The sequence below is a fragment of the Petaurus breviceps genome, unplaced genomic scaffold (assembly GCF_028583685.1).
Source record: "Petaurus breviceps papuanus isolate PSGF00001 unplaced genomic scaffold, PetGlider_PUasm1.0 689, whole genome shotgun sequence".
Taxonomy (NCBI): Eukaryota; Metazoa; Chordata; class Mammalia; order Diprotodontia; family Petauridae; genus Petaurus; species Petaurus breviceps.
In genome coordinates, this window is record NW_027186458.1 from 7,550,028 (window position 1) to 7,569,210 (window position 19,183).

Below are 19,183 nucleotides of genomic sequence, written 5' to 3' on the forward strand. Positions count from 1 at the left end.
ATTAAACTCTACAGATTCACTGACTTTCAGCTATAGTTGGCATTTTTAGTATTCTAGCATATAAGAATGGAGACAGTGAACATCTTTGCTTTATCCTCGGTGTTACTGGTAAAACTTCAAGGGTTTTTTTTTTAATGCTAACTTTTGATTGATTTATTCACTCAATAAACATTAATTAAGCACTTAATATTGCTAGACAATGGAGATACAAGGCAAAAACTAATCCTTCTTATGCTTAAAAAGTTTACATTCTATCTGAGGGGAAGACTACTCTTTTTGATAATTTTAAGGAAAGGTCCCTTTATTCCTATTCTTTTTCATTGTTTTAAAACATAAGGAAATATTGCATTTTGTTGTAGACATTTTTTGTTTAACATAATTATTTTCTTTTTTTTAAGTTGTTATGAATATGCTTATACTTTTCCTACTACTAAACCATCCCTGAATTCCTGGTGTAACTTTACCCTAAGCATAGAAAAAAGAAATTTTTGAATATGTCTTGAATTCTCTATTCTACTCTCTTATGTGCCATTTTAGTATCAATATCCACAAGAGATATTTGTCTATAATTTCCCTTCTGTAGATTCAATGCTAGAAAAGTTTACCTGTCTGGTATCTAAAGAATCTGTATGTGAACCATTTAAACCCAAACACTCAGCTTAAATCTCTCTTCAATGCGGAAGATTAGAGATGGGGAAGGGGTCTATGTGTGTGGAACAAGGCATATAATGTCAGACTTTTTCAGTATCTTGATTAGACATACATAACTTCTCTCCTCCCCACCCCTAACTTTTAAATAAGTAATGGCTTTGGGGAGGGAAAGAAAGGATTTCTAAAATGATAAAACTGATAAAATGAAGGATATCAATAAAATTACTTTTATAGGGGAAAAGAAAGAAAAGACAGGAAAACATTACTTGAGACTTTGTGGACTGCTAAGCTTCTTTGTGGCAAGGAGTGTGTTATTTTGTTTTCTTATCTTCTGTTGCAGGGGCACAGTAGATAGAACTCTGGGCCTCAAGTCAAATCTGGCCTCAAACACTAGCTGTGAGACATTAGGCAATTTAATTAAACTCTCTATGACTTAGTTTTCTTCTCCATAAAATGAAGATAATAGCATCTACCTCTCAGGATTGTTGTAAGGATCAAATGAGATACTATTTGTATAACATTTTGCAAACTTTAAAGCACTATAAAAACATTTGCTACCATTGGTGGTGGTGATGATGGCAGTAGTAGTAGTAGTAGTAGTAGATGACCCAGCAGGGAGGCATAGTAGATAGATGGCCAGATCTGGAGCTGGGAATACTAGGACCTAGACATACCTCTGACACAGAATAGCCATGTGACCTTGGCCAAGTCATCTGACTTCTTACTGGCCCAAGTCCCTTACCTAAGAATGAGTAGCAGCTCTGTTTTAGTTCCTCATACCCATGGATCTGGACTAAGTCTTCCACCTCAAGCCAATGGACAAAATGCCTCAGTATCTAGGCCAGTGTATTTCACATAGGTGGCCCTTAGAAAAGCTTGCTGAACTGACTCTGACCCAGATTTGTAAATATATTTTACTGTTATGATAGATAAATAATGAGCTATTTTTTTTCAAATTCAATACTTAGAAAAACCTAATTATTTCCTAGCATCATCAGATGATATTATTGTTGATCTAGATTAGGAAGTGACCAAGCCTTTCATTTGACAGATGAGGAAACTGAGGCCCAGGCATTCACAGTCACAGTTAATATAAAAAGTAGGATTTGAACTCAGGTGCTCTAATTCTAGAGCTAATGCTTATTATGGGAGTTAAAGCCCAAAGCTTGAGTGCTGCCTCAGGCATTCAATAACTGTAACATTGGGCTAAAGCCAACTTCTCTAAACTTTTTTTTTCATCTGCAAAATGGGGTTAATTACACTGGGACTGGTTTCCTGGGTTTTTGTGAGCATCAAATAAGATAATCCTATAAAGTACTTTGTAACCATAAACACTGCACAAACACCAGTTACTGTTATTATCTAATAGCCTTGACTTTTTCATGAATCATACATTTTCTTTTCTGTCAGATTTTTCCATGTGGAAAGCAATCTAGGATTGTCAACTGCCCCTTCTATACATCTGCAACATGATCAAAATGGGCAGCAGCAGCCATGATGGGCTGTGAAAGCCATTGGGGGAGGGGTGCCCTGCATTAAAGAGGGATGGGCAAAGGCAGCAGGAAGGCTCAGAGGGAGAGAAAATCAAGGAGCAAGGCTATCTGTGGAACAGACATCATTGAAATGTGACATGTTCTTCCCCTCTTCCTCTTCCTCTTCATTATTTATTTTTTTATTTTAAATGAGACCTGGAATTTCATCATTGTGAGAAGCTCCAGTTTGGAAACTCCTTTTGCTGATGCAAATAGCAATTCGTCTTTAGGTTCCAGTCTGAAAAAGTGAACCAGGAATGCAGATATAGGGAACCATGTAGGTGGAACACAGCTCATACTCTCCAACTTGATCGGTGAATCCATGGGTCTACTGTGGTTAATGAACTGCTTCATTTTTCCTCTTTCCTTTTTATGTGTGGTCTTGTGGGATGGCTCTCCAGGTAGGAGGGGCAGGGAAAGAAGTGTATTAGCAAATGAAGGGGATAGAAAAACAAAATAGATCAATAGCTTAAAAAAAAAATAAAAAGGAAAGTTGCCTAGGGTACTCGTCCAGAATTAGGCTTAGATAGTGAACTCAAGCCTTCCTGATTGAAATGTTGATCCTCTGTCTACCACACCTACTACACCATGGCTTCTCTTATCTCACTACTCTATCATCTAACACATATGATTGGTAAAAAGGAGGTGTCCCAATCAAGTGATAAGGACCGGGACTGACAGTTAGACACGCTGCACCGGAAGCCCTGCACAGCACAAAGTCACAACATCTGCCTGCTCATTGGGTAGCTCCTCCGGGGATCCCTGGGACAAAGAAGTGTCCAAGGATGACAATGTACGGAGAGCTAGGACTGGTCATGATGAAGGAAATACCCAGGCAAATGGGGCCACACAGGCATTGAGGTGGCGAAGGAAATCTGATGAGAACGTGGCAGTCAGAATCCAGCCAATGTATTGAATTCCCTAAGGGAATTCATTGAAGGAACTTTTTTTTTTTCATTTAAAAAAATTGCTTTTTGTGGCCACTAAGATATATGAGGAAGAACAAGTCATACTCACAGAAATGTCACTTGGGCTTTTGTGAGGGCTGATAAGACAGTTTTTGAATTATTGATTCCCATGGGGCCAAGGGGTAATGTATATAAAACAAAAGCAATTTACATACTTTAAAGTGCTATATAGATCCTAGAGAGAATGATTATTATTATTTCATTGTCATTTTCTTTTCATTGAGGTTCAGATAGAAATGGTCCTGGACAAGTCAGTTTCCTGGTATATAGACTATTGCATAGGTGAATGGAATCACTGGATTTTTGTTATTTGGATCAAAGGACCAGGATGTAAGCTCATCTTCTGTAGGCTTGGTGAAAGCATCCGCGGTCCAACTCCAGTAGTAGAGAGGCTGAAGAGGAGGCTATGTACTCTAGCCTGTTCCCATGACTTTGCTTTGCCCACCAGTCTCCATATTTTGAAAGCTTTTCATTCCATGCATGCAGGAAGTCATGAACAATTGTTATGAGAACATCTTTTTTAAAAAATGTATTTCTTACATTGCTAAGGATCAAGGTTATAGTCAGGCAATTGTGGACAACAAACCTGTTTATGATAAGACCATAGTCCCAGTTTGTGTATTTGTTGAATTCTCAACGATATTCTGAAGTCTAGATTAAAGATCTGATCTCAGTCTGTGAAAAATGGCAATTGAATTATAATTCTAGGTATCAGGTCATTTCTTGTGAGGTATTCAGCAGGTGCTTAATTTTTGCAGCTTGCAGAATTTCTCTCAGACTTCTATAATCTGCCTCAGTCACTTAATCCAACCTCTTCAAGGACAATCTTTCAGTAATTTCGGAGATCAATGACCTGGCCCTGAATTGTCATAAAAAATCCTTCTGTCTCCACAAACAAACCCACAAGATTCAACCATCTCTCCAATATTTCTTCATCATCATGTTGTTTTGTCCATAAAAGTGTTGTACATAGAATTCCTGTTAATTCTATTCTGAGATCTTGGGTTTTTCATGTTCCATGTGGAAGTAAACCATTTTTGGCTTCATTGAACCAAATCAATGGTATGAATCTTGAGGGTCAGCATTTCCTGTTATTTAATAAAGTGATCCTGTGCATTTCAAACCTATTGCTTCCCATGTTCTAACTTGTTTATCATGTGATCTGGATATGTATATCCATCCATCTACTTTTTTTTTTCCTTTTGGGGGGCAATTGGGGTTAAGTAACTTGCCCAAGGTTACATGGCTAGTTTTGTGTGTGTGTGTGTGTGTGTGTGTGTGTGTGTGTGTGTGTGTGTGTGTGTTGAGTGTCTGAGGCTGGAACTGAACTCAGGTCCTCCTGACTCCAGGGCCGGCGCTTTACTCACTGCACCACCTAGCCGCCCCCTCATCCATCTACTTTTTAATGAAGGAATTTTCTTCTTGCTTTAGGTGATTGTGAACTCCTAGATAGCAGCGCCTCCATTTTTCCTTTCTTTGTGCCCCCAGTGCTTAGCACAAGCAGCTAAACAGGTTAGTGGTTAGGGCTGCTGAACCTAGGGGCAGGAAGACTGAATTCAAGTGCAACTCAGACACCTTACTAGTTGTATGACCTTGAGCAAGTCACTTAACTTCTGTTTGCCTCAGTTTCCTCAACTGTAAAATTGGAGATAACAGTAGCACCCACCTTCCAAGGTTATTGTAAGGATCAAATGAGAAAGGATTTGCAAGGCACTTAACTTAGTTTCTGCACATAATAGGTGCTATATATGATTGCTACCTATTTAACATCATCATTATTAAAAAAATAGCAAGTGACTATCTTCTTGGGGAGATAAGGCCTTTGTTAATATCATATAGGTGCTTTGTTAATATCATATAGGTTTGTTTGGGTTTTTTTTTGCTTAAATCCTAATTTGGTTATGTTCCATTGGACAGTTTTGCTAGTATGCATTAAAACTGGGATTGTCCAGCATTCATCCTTTAAGTGTATCCTTCCCATTCTGATTTGATTTTAAGATGCCAGAAGTTTCTTAATGTATTCAGCCACCCCTTTCTCCTTGATAGCTCAATGCTTCAGGTGCCTTGTTTGCAGAATTCCATGAGATACTATTTATGAGGTCCATTCATTGGTTCAATTTGACCCTTGCATTGAAGCTTGAAGCCTCCATTCCTATCTTCATATGCATTAATAAGTTTATACTTCTTGAGCCCAAATCACATTTTGATGTCACTGAATAAATATTTCAAAGCATAAAGGATCTGGTGTGTGTTTTTAAATTTCAATTTTTGGTGATGCCATATAAGTCGGTGTCATATATATATGTAATAATTAATAAGTTGTTTCATTCTATCTCCCTTTTCAATCTGAAATCTGTATTTCCTTATTACTAATTAAAAGAGATGATTGATCATTTAAGGCTAGGCAAAAACCACAGTGGACTTAACCCATCTCCCTGAAAAAGTATCATGTTTCCATTCTTCTCTCCCCACCCAACCCTGAATTTGAGGCCAAACTAATAATAGTCCCAAGAAAAAGTCACTATCACATTTTTTAAGGTAAAACGTTCTGTGGAGTATTATACAATTAGCTAAAACAAGCCAGAGTTTGGGGGTTTTGCCTCATTTCTGTAGGTTCATTGAAAACATCCTCAAGACAACTTTAATATCAAAGAAGATATCACCATCAGCTGAAATTGGAGTCAGGTTTACTCTCATTAGACCGCATGAAGAGGAGTGAAAAGAAGTGAGAATGGGTGGCATGAAGGTGAATCCATTCCAGCTTTAACTGCAGAAGTCTCTGGAATGACATCCCATCTGGAACTGTCAAGCAGGACACGGGACTCTGAGCACAAAACCAGGTATCTCTTCTCATCTGTCTTGAGCCCTCCACTTGGATCAGGGTTATTCTTATACTGTTGCATCTCAGAAATTATTTGAGACAGTTTTGGGTCTCTGTTTACAAATACATCCAGTTTCAAAAAGGATAATGTGACTGATGATGGGAAGTGATCTTGAGCACATGCATTTGGAAGATTCTCTATGGGTTCAGGAGGCTGACGTCAAGGTCTCGCTCCATTCCCTTGAGCACATACTTTTGAGTTGGCCAGACAGACATTTCTAATACTGCCAGTCTGGTTTTCTGCAGTCTTGTATTGCAAATTCTGACTCCTCCCCACCCCACAGTCCAGTCGGACGTTGGGCCAGATCTCGCCCACTCACTAACAGAATCTCTATCTGTGTCTTGGATTATTCTTTCCCCAATGTATTGTTACTATTAGTCTGCATATTTCTGAGATGAATCTCATTGTATTACCTATTCATATTCATAGTTTCTTCAGGGTCTTAAGTGGTTTTCTAATTTCAGTTTAAGCCCAAGTCTTGATATTATCTGCAAAATCCATTGGTTTTCTCAAGGGAAGCTTTGTTTTGTCCATCATTAAAACAACTATCCAATTAGGAAACTTGTAGTAATGACCTCTTTGACTTGGCTTTCTACCCATGCTCTTCACCCCTTCTTCATGCATGTGTACACACACACGCACACACACACACACACACACACACACACACACACACACACACCCCAACACACAGTCCCCTTCTTACAGCTTGTGCTGAGGATTCCTTCCAAGCAGAGCTGCACTCATGGACATCATACATATACATTGCACATGTACAATCTACTCTGACCTCATGAGGAAATGGAGATAAATCTAAATTTTACCAAAATACTAACAGCTCATCTTTAAGGTTTAAGTTATAGTAACGCATCCCACTGGGAAACCAAGGCTTAGAAAGGAATCCCTCCAAGCCAGCACTATCACTTTCTATCTGTACAGTGTAGTCTTTGACTCACAAAGTTAGCTCTGAAATGCTGGGTAGGAACTACATCTCTCCCTCTATTTTCAATGGTGACTACTTCACATATTTAACCATATGTGAACTCCCCATAATCTCCCTCATTAAATCTCTTCTAGCCCTGCCATTGCGTTGTATACAAATGTGCTATGATCTTTATGAGGAGACTTCTCTTCCTATGTCAATAAGTAAGAAAAACAAACAAAAAAAAACCACAGAGGAGAGAGGGAATTCCCTAAGTCACTTCATCTGATTTTCTGAATTTTGGGAAGACAACCCTTAAGTGATCTTCCTAATGTATAGCTGTGACCACATCGGTCCTTCCCCCAGGATGCTCCCAGGCTGCCTCCTGCCTGCAGAGTAAACCATAACGTCCTCCATTTGCCATTGAAACTCTTCACCATCTGGCCCCTTCCTATCTCCATGATGCAGGTTCATGGGCCTATTTGCAGATTCTCCATCTGATCTTCCTCACGTCTTTGGACTAGCCCCCTTGCCTGGAATGCAGTCCCTTTTCACATCCACATCTTACCTTCCTTGGTTTCTTTTGAGACTTTGCTCAATTTTCACCTTCTGTAGGAGACTTTTCCTGTCCCCAACCAACTACTAGCATCTTCCCCTTCCATATTGGTTTCATCTACTCTCCATATGTGTTTGTCTCTCCCTGAGGGCCTGGATCATGTTTTTGCCTTTCTGTTAATGCCCAGCACTTACTGCAGCGCCCAGCATTTAGTTATTTCTTACTTTTAGTTCAGGCTTACTGCCTGCCTGCCTGACGGAGCAAATAGGTGAAAGCCCCACACCATGCTGAGGTGCATAGGGAAGGAAACAAAAGAGGGAGATCAGGGCATATTCCTCATTTCTGGCATACAAGAAGTGCTAATAAATGCTTCTTGATGGACTGATTTGCCCTCTAAATAAACACACTAAATATGTAGAGAGAAGGACAACAGCTTCAAGCAGAAAACACCTGGAGATCAATGCCATCATAAGTCATAAGTTGTGGTGAATCGATGCCTGTTCTATGAAGCCCTAGAGAGAAGAGCTGGGTCAGTGTGGGCTGGAATTGTCAGGCCTGTGAGTCAGGAAGGTTGGCAATTTTCACCCAGGTGTCTGTGCAAATGTTTTCATATCACTTCAGCGTTCTCACTCTAATGATGTCACTCCTATTGTCTTCAATCTCTTCATGTCTGTTCCTTAGACTCTGTACCTTCCTTCAAGGTTCCAGAAGGAGATGTCCCCTGACTTCCACTTCAGCTTGCATTTACTTGTTCTCACACAAGTTACATGTGCATTTTGTCTTGAAAGAAGGGACTATTTTGGGTTGTTGTATTCCCAGCATGGAGTTTTCCATACACCAGGTACTTAATAAATGTTGTGTTTTGTTAACTTGAGCTGTAGGAGCAGTTCTGGGTATATGGCTCTGTTATATAACTTTCTGTATAGTCTCTGGCTACATTAACACTGAGTGTGTCCCCACTTCTCCTTCCCAATTATATAGCCTTTGATCCCTACATCTACCTTCATTACAATTTCCAGGTAAGGAATTCTGAAGTCAGCTTTGAGGTGTGTCTCCCCTAAGTTCTCCATATGCAAGCTGTCACCATATTTAGTCATTTTGTCCTTCACAATGTCTCCTCATTGCCTTTTGACTCTCCCTTCTCATTGATCATCATCCCAGTCTAAGTCTGCAACAACTAGATTTTTTCAATATTCCTTCAACTGAATGTTGATTCCTTCAATGGCTCCCTGTCTTACACCTTTCCTTTCTATTAGGATTATTATCTCATGCCTCTCATCTTGTTCAATGGAGTTCAGATACAAATAATTCTTGGAAAAGTCATGATATATTATTTTTTGTTCTGAATATTCTGTGGACCATTATAAACTAGAAAAAATAACTATCTTTTTGTTATCTCATCTTGTTCAATGGGGTGCAGATAGAAAGAGTCTAGGATGAGTCACTGTCCTGATCTTCTTTTAGAATTATTGTCCTATAGTCTCTTGTACAAATAACTTTTCAGTAGTTGGAAAAATATCTATTAAGATATAAACTCATGCTTTGCTGTCTCACCAAAAGTATCTTCAGTTCACCTTCAGTAGCAAACAGGACAAAAAGGGTGACCCTATCCTATTCCCACATGGCTTTTGACCTCCTCTGCCAGGTTTCAATGCTTTGAAAGCTTTTTCTTCCAAGTAGCTTGCAATGAAAATCATTTAAAAAGAGGAAACAGCAGACATGAACATGTAGCCAGGAATCTGGTAGTTGAAGTTTGGATCTACCAGTAAACTTGTGACCCAGGGCAATCCAATGGAGGCTTCCATAAACTGGCCCCCTCCTTCCTTTCCAGCCTTCTGACAACTTACCCCCCAACACCTACTCTCTGAGTCAGTGACATTGATAAGATTCTCCATCTCTCCTCTTTCAACTTCCCATGAGTGGAACGCCCTTCCTCCTCTGCTTTGGTCATTGACCTCCCTGGCTTTCTTTAAGTCCTAAATAAAATTCCACCTTCTATAAGAAGACTTCCTCAACCCTGGTTAATTCCTATGTTAATTATTTCTTATTTATTCACATATATGTTGCTTTGTATATATTTGTTTGTATGTTTTCTACGTCATTAGATTTGAAGTTCCTTGAGGGCAAAGACTGTCTTTTGCTTTCTTTTTTTTTTTTTGTATCCTCAATGCACAATGCCTGGTAGGTAGGAAGAGCTTAATTAAGATTGATTGATTGAGTGATTGAATTAGTCTTTCTGTGCCTCTAATCCATCCTCTGTGAAATGATCTTGTTACTATGGAAGGATCATTCATCTACTAAGGCTTTCTGTGTAGTAGACACAGTGCTGGGTGTTTCACTAATATCTCATTTGATCCTCACAACAACCCTGGGAGTCAGGTCCTATTATTATCCCTATTTTACAATGAAGAAATAAAGGCTAAGTGACTTGGCTTTTGTTTTCTTTTTTCTTTTTCCCTTCTCTGTCCAGCTCACCATGGAATGTGACTTTCATCAGGAGTCTACTCAGTCTGTCAGTTAGGTAAAGAGTCAATAAGAATTAAGGACTTTCATCTGCTAGGCTCTGTACTAAGATGGGAAGGATCTGAGGCTGAATTTGAACTCAGGTCTTCTTGACTTCAGGCCCAGTGAACCCTATCCTCTGAACCAATCTCCTTTGCTGTTAATGGCTTAACTGCTTACTACCTATGAGCTGTTCGGCAGTTCCCTTCCTCTGGGCTCAAGTGATGGTCTAACACTTAACCTCCAGACCCTTGGATAATTATTCCACTTTTCTAAACTTCACTTTTCTTTGGTCATAGCTGTACCAAGGGCAGGGTCACCAGGGCTTTGGCCAGGCATTGAACTTAGGAGGTGCTGAATTAGAGGGCACTGAGCTTCAAGAGTATTAACAGCACTTGCTGTATGTGACATGTAAAAAAACAAATAAGGAGAACCTTGGTAGCCAGAATAATTAGTTTAAATACAAAACTAATTTATCAGTAAGTGGGCTGTGGTGCCCCAGGTACAGTTTATGTTTTTCCCCTTGAGCACAGGAAATCCTAGTTACAAATATGATGATGGTTCTTGAACTACCCATGGCCTCAGCTATAAGGAGAGCTCCCAGTGAACCTTAAAGAATGATAGGTACAGACTACAGGCTCATGAAGACCAATGCCTTTTACTATCTTTAGATAATTGGAGGAATTCATTCAATTAATATAGAGAAAAAGTTGCACCAAAGGTATGAGCATTGACAGAGTTCTTCAACTCATATGCAGAAGAAAATCAGGGTCACTTAGAAATCTCCAGAGTCATTTTCACCTGTGTTTTTTTAAACCTGGTGAATCCTCATGCAACCCTTGATCCTGGCAAATACACAAGGGTGGGTCTGCCCCAGTGCTGTCCACTCCAGTCCCCTCCCCCTCATCCAAGACACCTGAGGCTGAGGGGAACCAGAGAGAACTCCTGAACAATGATTCAGTTTGGTGTTTCAGAGGCCCACCTTCAGTTAGGAGCAAAACTGATTTCTACTGATGTGGCTAGTACCTCTGACATATGGACCATATGGAAAATAAGAATTCACTAAAAAAGCAGAATTATGTTTAGCAAGTGCTAAAGTTTATGGATTTTCCCCCCTCTAAGTGGTCTGATGAAAAATACATCATTGATATTTTACATATCATAGTAAAATATGGCCTCTAATCTGCAGGATAAAGGAAACAGGGTATTAAGATCCCATTTTTAAAAGTACATAATTAGCACCTGAGTTAAAGTAGACATGAGCCTGTGTTTCTGTAGCCAGCCCACGTTCAGAGTGCCTCCCCTTATGATAGCTTTGGGAGGGAGAGAATGCAATCATGATCAGCCACATTTGTAAGTGAGGAAACTGAGAGATGAAAGCTCTGGCTTTCCCAGACCTAGTAAGTGGCAGAACTGGCACTGGAGCTCAGGCATCTCCCAAGTATGAGGCCACTGTTTCCGCCAAGAGCCTGCTACGCTGTCGAAGGCAGCCTCTTCTGTTAGGAAAGGAAACACGCCCAGTACCATGCACTAGCTGAGCTAGTGAGGAAGCATTTGTTCTGCACTTCAGGTAAACATATGAAGGAAGGTGCACAGGCTGGGCAACCTTGGCCAGGTCCCTGGGCCTGTCTTGGCTTCTGTGTTCTCATCTATAAAAGGAGGGGGACTGGCCTAGATGGCCTCCGAGGGTTTTTGTGGTTGTTCAGTCATGAACACCAAACACCCATTTGGGCTTTTGGTTGTTGTTTATTTTTTTTTTGGTGGGGGGAGGGGCAAAGATACTGCAGTGGTTTGACGTTTACTTGTGAGGAAACAGAGAAACTGGGTGACTTGACCACTGTCACTAACCTATTAAGTGTCTGAGGCTGGACTTGAATTCAGGTTCTCCCAACTCCAGAGCCAGCTCTCTATTCACTGTGCCACTTAGCTGCCCCTTCCAAAGGTTTAAGTAGAGGAGGAAGAAGAGGATCTCAGGTTAGAACTCAGGCCTTCCTGACTCTAGGCTGTACACTTTGTCTGCTGTACCTACCCAGTGACTATGTAGAGATGAAAATCAGAACCTGCTAGGATCAGATTGCCTTCCTCATAGCTGCGGAAGTTAAAGCTCAAAGGCAGGAAAGAGATGCTCAAAACCACATGGTCTAGAAGAACCCTGGAACCTGAGAACTCTGGAATGTCCTCTTCTTAGACTGGTAGTCTACAGGAAGGAGGAAGCTAGCACAGATTTTTCCACGGGCACACAGCTAATAAATGGCTGAGATAAAATCTCATTCTCTTTACTATCAACCCTAAGCTTTTCTTGCCACTTATGTGTCTATATCTCTCTATATCTGTATCAACATCTACTTCTATTGATGTGTGTGTTTCAAACCACTTTAGAGACATTATGACATTTGCCACTCCTTTATGGAAATAATGTCTCTGCTTTTCTTTCCTTCAGTTGGGTACCCCCATTCCCATTCAGATAAAATGCTAGTTTCCTTCTTTAAAAAGATGCTGAAATGGAATTCTCTCCTCACCTATTTGGGGGTATTGAGTGATGAAGAACCATGTTCTTTGACTTATGTTATTTTTTCCCCCATCTGAAATGTCTAATGATGCTGACAGAAAATTATACTATGTATAGGTGAAAGGGACCTGGGTGATCATGTAATGCCTAGCCACTCATTTTGTAGATGGAGAAACTGAGGCCCTAAGACCATTTTGTCCACATGTGGTATAAAGGCTTCAGGGATTGAAGTATGGATATCCAAGCTCCATTCCTAGGTCACTGGACAATTACATGCCAGACCCAGGTTTCTTTATTTCCTTCCATTTGCTTGTGACCAAAGATGAGCATTTCTACATGGAATGGTACCCAGCACATACCTGATGCTTTCAGCCATTTGGATCAGTACTTCCCCCTATGACTTAACAAATGATTGCCCTTCAAGTGACACCAGTGAAATATCTACACATTTTGTTTTGCTTTTCTGAAGCACTGTCTCTCTTGACCCATATCCTTCTAATTAGCTAATATTTACTGAGGAGATGAGAGTAGACTATGTCATTCCACCTTCCAAACAGAAACTGAAGATTACAAACATAGCCCAGAATTATTTCTAGAATGACTCTATAAGTTTGTGATTCTATTTGAAAACTCATACTATATGCATGGAATTAAATTGAATTAAATGTAAACAGCAGCTAAACGAGCTAAATTGTCTATAGTGATGTTTCATGTTGTCTCTAATAAAGCATTTAATTAAAAGTTCATGGCCCAATGAAACCTCTGAAATCTCTTGTTCTGCATTTTCATAAGTGAAGTGTTAAGAATAAATGATACATGTCCTTCCCTTGTGAGAAGATGCTTTTACAAGGCAGCATTCATTAACCCTCTTAGATAATTGAAGTGCTAGTAAAAAGGGGTTGGTAAATAACCTTTGACAGTGCCTAGGATGGGCGGTCCTCAACAGACTTGTGAAAGATAGCCTTTCAGCATGACTAACCTTTTAAATAGACCCAATTATTAGAATTCCTTACAAAATCATTGTTACCCAGTTTGGAAATTCCAAGGCTGATGAACATGTTGTCTTAGTGACATACACCTCGGCAGGAGTATAGTATTCTAGCCATGTCACAAATGTCACCTGAGATGAAGCACGGTCAGTGGAATTGACCTCATTTCACACACTGGACAAAAACCCGACACTATCGGTCCCATGCTTTGGTCCTCTGGGGACTCTTCATCCTCATGTAAACACAAAGTGCCAACCAGAAGGGGAGAAATAAACACAGACTGGCCAGAAGGACTGGGGAAATGACCTCAGATGAAGGAATGTTTGCCCAAAGCCTGTCCCTCTAAAGCATAACCAAGTTGATACAAGCAACTGCAAGACACAATACTCATTGGAAAGAAAAGGGCTCCTTCAGCAGCAGGGACTGTGAAGGAAGGCTTTGAAAAGGGATGCAGGATCTTACTTGCACGAGTATCTGGAGGGGTTTGATGGATCCTTGACCATGAAGCACTCTCCTCCATTCACACAGAAAGTCTTATCCTTCTCAGCACATTTGACGAGATGGCTCGTTCCAGCTGTGGATGTTGAGGTGGCTGGATGGGAGATAAAAGAGGGGAAAAAACCTCACTTTCCTCACCACAATCAGTCTTCTTGTTTCATTTCTATGGAATGGAAGTTAGTAGTTAAAAAAAAAATCTGGTGTCTTCCTGATCTTCCTTGGATAATGAGAAAGAAAAGTACAAAATGTCTTGGTTCAGTTAAGGAGAATGGAACTAGACCAAACATTGTCCTACCCACCCTGATGACTGGCAGCACCTCTCAACCACACCTGCTCTTCTCTGACACTTCGCCCACCTTGGTGCAGATCCTCATCACCTCCCACCTGGATTATTGCAATAGTTGCTGGCGGGTCTGCCTGCCTCAAGATATTCCCTCTAATCCAACCATCATTCAGTCGCAAAAGTGATTTTCCCAAAGCACAGGCCTAGAGATGTTACTAACTGCTCAATAAACTCTAGTGTCTCTCTATTGCCCCCGGGTTCAAATGCCAAATGCCCTATTTGACATTCAAATCTCTTCATAACCTGTCCCTAAGGTCTTACTCCCCATCACGTATCGGTGACATTGGCCTCCTTGGTGTTCCACAGATGAGACACTTTATGACTTAGGGCCAGACATTTTACTTGGGCTATCCCCCCATGCCTGGAATGCTCTCCCTCTTCTGCTTCGACTGCTGACATCTCCAGCTTCCTTGAAGTCCCCACTAAAATTTCATCTTCTAGAGCAGCCTTCCCCAACCCCTAGATTTCAGTGTCTTCCCTCTGTGAGTTATTTCCTCTTTATCCTGTATGAAGTTTGCTTTGTACATATTTGCTTACATGTTGTCTCCCCCTTTAGATTTGCTTCTTTTTGTATTCTGAGTACTTAGCACAGTCCCTGGCACAGGGCAGATGTTTAACAAATGCTTATTGATTGTTATTGTTATTTAATGACTGGCTCATGATCATATTAGAAATATTTGTTAGAAGCAGAACTTCAGTCTAGGAGTTACTAACATTAGAGAGGAAAAGGAAAGGATCTGTTTCTTTCTTTCTTTTTTTTTTAAGCAATTGGGGTTAAGTAACTTGCTCAAGGTTACACGGCCAGTTATTTCTGGGTGTGGTGCTGAGTATCTGAGCCCGGATTCGATCCCCAGGTCATCCAGACACTGGAGCCAGTGCTCTTACTCACTGAGCCACCTGGCCGCTCTGGATCTGTTTCTTAAGGTGAATAAACAAGTGTCTGATTTACAAATAGGATCAAGTTAGAGCTTGAAGAATCACTAAAAAGTTTTGTCAAACAAAAAGCCTTTCCCCAAATGGAAAAACAGTGTGCTGCCTGTAAAACAGCAAACACCACTGGAATCGTTTCTGGACTGGAGTCAAAGCCATTAACTTTGGAGAGAGCACCCATGTCTAGAGCAGGGGCTGGGCTGCATGCTAACAATGGTCCCTTCCAGTGCTGTGATCCCTCAGCCTATGCGCTAAGCTTCCAATAACGATTTCATGTCATTGATTAATTTTGGTTTGATTGGCTAGTTGATGGCTCTCATTGATCCAACTCCAGAATCCAGTAGAAGTGCAGTGTGTGGATGCTTATAGGCTTGACAAGACTTGCAGATTAAGGAACAGCTGTTACAGTGACATGGCCAACCCTTCAATGGGATGGCAGCAGCTGGGCATATGGTGTCCAGTTCATTCCCAATGGGACCATCCAGCACAGAGAACCAAGGGTGACCATGAAGGTAGGACAAAAATAATGGTACTATTTACACCCAAGTGTAAGACCTGACATTTACATGATGACATTTGCAAAGACCCTGTGAAGCAGATAGAAGTCTTAGCATGATCTCCATTCCAGCCGGGGAAACTAGGGCTCAGAGAGCTTAATCAGCTTAATCTTAATCTCAGAGAGATTAATCAACTTAATCTAAATCAGCTGGCCCACAGTCACATAACTAGTAAGTTTCAGAGGAGACATTTGAATTCAGGTCTTTGTAACTCAGGCACAAGTAGGAGGCACACTTGGATGGAGCACCAGGCCTGGAGTCAGGAAGACCTGAATTCAAATCTGACCTCAGACACTTCCTAGCTGTGTGACCCTGGGCAAGTCATTTAATTCTGTTTGCTTCAGCTTCCACAACTGTAACATCATCTAGGGAAGGAAATGGCAAATCGCTCTATTACCAATGCCAAACAAATGCCAAAAGGGATCATGAAGAGTTGGATACAACTGAAATGACTGAACCACAACCACCTTCCTATCTCAAAACTTAACCCTTGATTCACTCTACCTAGATATCACCCATTTACTAATCTGAGAAATGCCACACTAAAAGTAGAAGAAGACACCCCTAACTGTCCAGTAATTGTTACCTTTCAAAATACTTTCCTGACTTCCATACTAGTTCTAGGGAGGTCACAAAAAGAAAATTGGCCTCAGAGTATGGAACCCAAGCACAAAGCTAACTCAATCATTTGTAATCTGTATGACCAGGGTTGACCAATTTCACTTCTCTGAGTTTTCTCACACTTACCACTACCATGTTGGAAGCCTTAAAGTGCTCAGAAAGTGGGAGTTGTTGCTCTCGTTCTGAGTTCCCAGAGCCTCAGGTCTCTTGGTTTGGCCTGCAATCTCTCTCCCTCTTTCCTTTTTTCTTTAATTCTTATTCCATGTTCTACTTCTCATTTATGGGTGTGACTTCTAACCTGGCTTCCTTCTCCCACACTGGCCTTGCTAATTGTGCTTGAGTATGGCTTCCAATGCTCCTGTTTGCCTAGACCATGTGATTCACAGGATGAATAGTTATCCCTGGGATTACTTAAGACTTTAATTCTCTTCTTTCAGGTCATTTTAGGAGTCCATTCTTACCCATTCCACTGAAACTGAGGAAGAAAGGGAGAAAAATAAACTTTGCTATTGGTTAAAATAGGATAAAGATTTTTATGGAAAAGGAAAAATGAAACCAAAGGTTGAAATGGAAAGGTGGCGGTAGTGGTGACTGAGGAGTGTGTGGGGGATTGTTTGTGGATATCAAAGCAGCCTGAAATTCCCATTACAATATTCATTTGGAAATGGTTCCATGGTCTATTTTTTGTGCCTTGTTGCATATCTTACAAAAGTAATCCAGTCTCTAAAAAAATTGACAAAACATCAAACAAAAATGGCAAAGGACATAGAGGAAAGATCTAATCCTCACTTCTTTTTACTTGTTTATAATGTCTATATCAGAAGTGGGGGTGAGCATGGGGATGGGATGTGTGTAGCTTGGTCTATAAACTCCTGGGGCAGAAAATATTTCTTTAATGATGAATACAATTATAATCTCCCTATCTAAAGATTCATCTCTATAAGTGCTGCAAAGTGCATGTTTATTCCTCCTGATCAGATATTAGAAAGGGAAGGTTTCAGGTTCAGTCACCTATAGGGATGACACAGGCAGCTAGGGATCTTCTTTTATATGTGATTAAAACCAAAACCTGCCCCATGAGTTTGCATTCCATTAGCCTTGCTCCCTGTGATCAAGGGTGAATGGGTCACGGGGTCATAGATTTTGAGCTGGAAGGAACCTTAGCATAGAATGAGTTTGTGGAATTCATTCTTGGTCCAGAAGAAGGCATTTGAACGTGCAGTAGCTAAGTGCGTGGGTTAGCAAACATGCCAGGCTGTGTAGCTATTTTCTTCATGGCTCAGTAGTAAGCACTGCATGTCTCTTTCAGAGCAAACTTTGTTTAACAGAGTACAAAAATAAATTCCCCATATAAATCATACAGACCAGCTGTGTGCAGGAAAGAGACACATTGGGCCTATTTTTCATGTTCTTTCCAACTATTTTAAGAATAGCATCATATTGGCCAAGAAAGAGGAATTTTTTTTTAATGGGAAGAATATGAAGAGTCCTTTATCTAACCCTTTGAAATCATACTATCTTTATCATGATTCCTAGTGGAAAAGAGTTTGTTATGAAGCCCTGATGTGTAACTCCCTTCCTTCTTTCAGACAGAGCTCAGACTATGACTGGGCTTACAGAACCTTTGACAGTGAACTGAGGAACATTTGGTGAAAACAAAGCCAGAAATTTCTCTAGCAGCATGTTTCCTGTTGTCTACAGGCCCTAAATGCTAGCCTCTGACTCTAACCCAACCCTAATCCCTAACCCTCCAACTCTGACTCTAAATGTGAGATTGACTGTAGAATCAGAAAGCAGCAACGAACATCCAACTAAGGCCACAGGTGCACTATATAATTCCAGGAACCCACGGAATGCTGACACTGCTGGTCACTATATGGGCCTTTCAGATTTCTACCAGGACTCCTTCTACTGCCTGCAGTTTGGCACAGTGAGAAATCTAATAAGCCCTATTGCTTTTCATGTGCCATCCCTTCTCTACTTCAAACATACATGCTATGAGGCAAAATCAGCCTCCATATGCACTCCTGGGAAAATCACAGACCTGGACAATCTAAGACCTCTTTTCTCCTCCTTCTTTTAAATCCATTTGGAAACATTCTCTGTCTCTGAGGGAAAACTATCACTATGCACATACCAGAAGGAACCCAAGAAGACATTCATTAGTAAACTCTAGGTGACAGTTAAGAAAACCGAGCTCAGGGGGCAGAGCCAAGATGGCAGCATAGAACCAGGAAAACTCCCTGCCCACCCCCCTAACCACCTCAAATACCTATAAAAAATGACTCTAAACAAACTTTAGGACTATGGAGACCACAAAGTGACAGAGAGAAACAAGTCTCCCTCTGAAGACAGCCCAGCAGGCAGATAGGAAGGGTCCATTGCAGCCCACTGGGAGCACAGCCCAGCCCCAAGGAAGCTTAATCAGCTGGCCCACAGTCACACAACTAGCAAGTTTCAGAGGAGACATTTGAACTTAAGTTTTAACCTCAGGGTGGCCCCAACCAGCCAAGGCTAGAGGGACATCGGGAGAGTGGATCACCAGCAGCTATGGCATTTTCCAGAATTATCAACCCATAAATGCCAAAGACAAAGTGAGAGCTCAGTGTAGACTTTGGGAACAGGGAATCTGGGAGTGTGGTATGACCTCTGCCCCCAGAGGGAAAAGCAGCTGAGGTGCAGAAGTCACAGCGCATGGCTGCTTCAGAGCTCCTGGCCTGCAG

General features: G+C 40.9%; 1 protein-coding gene across 5 annotated transcripts in view; it reads right to left on the reverse strand.

The window, feature by feature from the left end:
- Positions 1-19,183, reverse strand: part of NRG1 (neuregulin 1) — a 219,443-nt gene that overhangs the window by 34,702 nt on the left and 165,558 nt on the right. For all 5 annotated transcript variants that reach the window (XR_011171782.1, XR_011171781.1, XM_069104929.1 and 2 more), the window contains exon 6: positions 13,974-14,103. Coding sequence is in view for 3 of the 5 variants with exons in the window: in XM_069104929.1 (XP_068961030.1) it covers positions 13,974-14,103 (130 nt within the window). In the remaining 2 variants the exon portion in view is untranslated. The remainder of the gene's footprint in view (positions 1-13,973; positions 14,104-19,183) is intronic.